This window comes from Eimeria mitis, genomic scaffold (genome assembly GCF_000499745.2).
Source record: "Eimeria mitis Houghton genomic scaffold, Emh_scaff1685, whole genome shotgun sequence".
In the NCBI taxonomy this organism is placed as follows: Eukaryota; Apicomplexa; class Conoidasida; order Eucoccidiorida; family Eimeriidae; genus Eimeria; species Eimeria mitis.
The window spans coordinates 5,432-6,626 of NW_013570002.1; the positions used below are offsets into that span (position 1 = coordinate 5,432).

The 1,195-nt window shown below is 47.1% G+C and overlaps 1 protein-coding gene across 1 annotated transcript in view; it reads right to left on the minus strand.

The window, feature by feature from the left end:
• Nucleotides 1-337: 337 nt before the first annotated feature.
• Nucleotides 338-1,195, minus strand: part of EMH_0041760 (uncharacterized protein) — a gene marked incomplete at both ends in the record, with an annotated part of 1,456 nt that continues 598 nt past the window's right edge. The window contains 2 exons of the mRNA XM_013495666.1: nt 338-657; nt 949-1,158. Coding sequence (XP_013351120.1) covers nt 338-657; nt 949-1,158 — 530 coding nt within the window. The remainder of the gene's footprint in view (nt 658-948; nt 1,159-1,195) is intronic.

Genomic DNA, 1,195 nt, shown 5'->3' on the forward strand with positions numbered 1-1,195 from the left:
CCCCCAAGAGGTGTGAAGGAGTGGAGGGTCTGGGGGGCCTCGAGGCGGCTGGGGGGCCCCCCCATATTCACAAACGCTGACAGCTGGACGACTCCAACAGCAGCTGCTGCAGCACTGATGGTTTGCTGCTGCTGTGCTGCTGCAGTGCTGCTGCAGTGCTGCTGCAGTGCTGCTGGTTTGCTGCTGCAGTTCTGCTGGTTTGCTTCCTTGTCGATTTGTCTCTGCGTTTTGTGTTTAGGTTGTTTGTTTAAGAGAGAGAAAGAAAGAGAGAAAAAGAGAGAAAAATAAAGAGAGAGAAAGAGAAAGAAACAGAGGAGGGGGCAAGCGTATTATGTCTTTATTTTTGCTGCTGCTGTTGCTGCTGCTGCTGCTGCTGCTGCTGCTGTATCTGGATGGTGGGTGTGGTGTTTGCGTTTTGTTGATTGTTGTTTGTCTCTTTTCCCGTTTGTATATTACCTGCTGCTGATGCATCTGTATCTGCTGCTGCTGCTGCTGCTTGTGCTGCTGCTGCTGCTGCTGCTGCTGCTGCTGCTGCTGCTGCTGCTGTTTCTTTTTCATCTGCAGCAGCAGCAGCTCTATCTTCAATACTATCTATCTTGCGGTTGATCCAGCGGTAAGAGGAGAGAAACATACTGGCCAAGGAAACATAAACAGAAGCTAAAGAAATAAAAAAAACAAACAAAGCACCAGGAGATGCTAGCAGCACACCTATAAGCTGAGGCTCAAGCGGGGGACGGCCAGGGAAAGAGCTGCTGTAGCTGCGAGCGAGCTGCTGCGCTACAGGGTGGAAATACACCCGAAATAAAATTTCGAGTATAGTGATAGAAATTATAAAAATAAAAAAAAAAGTTTTAATTTTATTTTGTATTTTTTTTATTTCTCTTTCTTTTCTTTCTTCTGGTGATAAATAATATGAACTTAATATATTTATAAATGCTTGCTGATCACCTAAATCTAACTCTGCTTCGTCAACTGCTGCAGCAACACCATCCACACCCACCAACCCCGACCCCATCATCTCTTCCTCTATATAAGCCCCATCATCATACATTTCTTCATCACCTTCTTCAGCTGCTTCTTCTACACCCAATGTATCAGAAACACCCCATGGGTTAGAACCTGCTGCTGCTGCTGCTCCTGCTGCTGCTGCTGCTGCTGCTGCAGCAGGGGGTAGAGAGGCAGAAGCAGCAACAGC